The 2,057-nt window shown below is 36.5% G+C and overlaps 1 protein-coding gene across 1 annotated transcript; it reads right to left on the bottom strand.

Annotated features, from left to right (window-relative positions):
- Positions 1–360: 360 nt before the first annotated feature.
- LOC145616757 (uncharacterized) lies at positions 361–1,166 on the bottom strand. The gene has a single exon (XM_081671490.1). The coding sequence runs from the start codon at positions 1,108–1,110 to the stop codon at positions 595–597; it is 516 nt and encodes a 171-aa protein (XP_081527616.1). The 5' UTR covers positions 1,111–1,166; the 3' UTR covers positions 361–594.
- Between the last annotated feature and the right edge of the window lie 891 nt (positions 1,167–2,057).

Genomic DNA, 2,057 nt, shown 5'->3' with positions numbered 1-2,057 from the left:
AGGCAATAGTCATCGATTGAAGTAGTAAGAATTTTATCTTGGCAATTATACTATTAGAATGCTGTTCACATGTTGCATGGCCATGGTTCAAAGATTATTTGTAACAATGTGCCCTATCTTCTTACCAGGGTTGCTCAAATCACTATTTTGCACACATGTTAAGAGCTACTAAGTTAGTATACATATTTAGTTAAAATTAATTAATTTGGTGTTCCGGGTTGGAAATTAAAATCTAATTAAATAACATTAATTAATCTTTCAACATCTAAATTGAGATGAAGGAAGTAATAGCTAGTAACAATAAAACAAGATGAATAACAAACTTTTATTGAAAAATAATAAACAACAAAAGCATAAACGACAACATACACCACACACCAATATAATAACTCAAACCCTCCAACACTCACATAAGAGTCTCTCCTACAACCTAGCTCTCATGCAAAACTAGCTTAGTATAACAAAAATTCACCCCATTAACTAAAACAACAATATGAGTTATAACAACATAATAGAAGTATTAATTAATTAAGCTCAAAACCATAATTAATCACACCATAACAACCTATTAATTAATCATAATCTATAATCATCTTAAGGAATACCCCCAACACAACCAGCACCACCTCCAGTTCCAGCACCACCACCAGCACCACCTAACCCACCAAGCCCACCAGCACCACCACCTAACCCACCAAGCCCACCAGCACCACCACCTAGCCCACCAAGCCCACCAGCACCACCACCTAGCCCACCAAGCCCACCAGCACCACCACCTAACCCACCAAGCCCACCAGCACCACCACCAAGCCCACCTAACCCACCAGCACCACCCAACCCTCCTACACCTCCAGCACCACCTAACCCTCCAACTCCGCCAACGGGTAAACCAACAACGCCAGCAACACCTCCAACACCACCACCAACACCTCCGAACGAGACAAAGTTCTTCTCGTCGGTTGCTGGTACTGTTACACCACTTTTCTTGTTATCATCTTGAGTTGTGTTGACAATGTTTGTGTTAGTCTTTTGTTCTGGTGCAGTTCTTGCCGCGAAGGCAGATTGCACCAGAACCATTACCAAAAACAATGTAATGCAACACTTACCCATTTTTTTCTCCTCTCTTAATTATTACACTCTCTTGTTTTTCTCTTTGTTTGTGAATGAGAATGAAGTGATAGTGTTGAGTTTATATAATGCCGAAACTTAGGGTAGTAGTATGTAGTAACGAACACACTAGTAAGAGTAGTATAGTATAGTAAATAGTAACGTGGTAAGTAATAAGTATTGTACAGTAATTAAGAGGATGGAAGGTGGGATAGTTGGAGATAATAAATGAGGATGACATAAATGACAAAGTTGAAGTGTTGTTGTGTTAGCGCGCAGGAATCTCAGTGTATGATAACATGTTTTTTTTGAAATCATCTTGGAAAGGAGAGATGTTGCTGTGAATTTTTGGTACTTGATAAGTTGATATTACTACTTGTATGTAGTACTAGTACAATTTACCAGGGTAAAGGACACTTTTTAACTTGTTATTTCGGCTGTTCGTTTATGTAGGTAATAAATTTTTTAACCTGTATGACTCGGTGTAATTAAGGTAATTTTTTGTGATTTGGAAAGTAAATTGTGGTTTGAAAGGGTAAAAAATAAAGTTAAGCACCATCATATACTTGTCTGCACTATCTAATTTGCGATTTTTGGTTCTTTAATATTATGGTGTATCTTGTGTTATGTTGTTGAGAGAATTTGGGCTATTGTTGAAGTTGGTCTTTTGCTACATGTATGAGTCAAAATTCTATGTGATGAAATTTTGGCCACCTATTGTAGACATTAATTGGCTATGAGTGTGACACATATGGCCATGTTTATGTGAATAGAGTTGCATAAATAATTGAGTGACTTGTGTTGTGATACCATATTACTTTGCTTAAAAAAAAAAATAATGATGTACATAGTGCCATTTATATCAATAAGTACGATTTTCTTTTAAAGAGCACATATAATAAGATATTTGATGTATATTAAGTGCGCTTAACTTGGATTAGTCTTGAGAT

Source organism: Chenopodium album, chromosome 3 (assembly GCF_948465745.1).
Source record: "Chenopodium album chromosome 3, dcCheAlbu1.1, whole genome shotgun sequence".
NCBI lineage: Eukaryota > Viridiplantae > Streptophyta > Magnoliopsida > Caryophyllales > Amaranthaceae > Chenopodium > Chenopodium album.
The sequence above is the reverse complement of the archived record's forward strand: the minus strand, read 5'-3'. Positions and strand labels throughout refer to the sequence as shown.

Bases quoted from the DNA above. Each gene is read 5' to 3' on its own strand.
- LOC145616757 (XM_081671490.1), bottom strand. From the start codon at position 1,110: ATGGGTAAGTGTTGCATTACATTGTTTTTGGTAATGGTTCTGGTGCAA.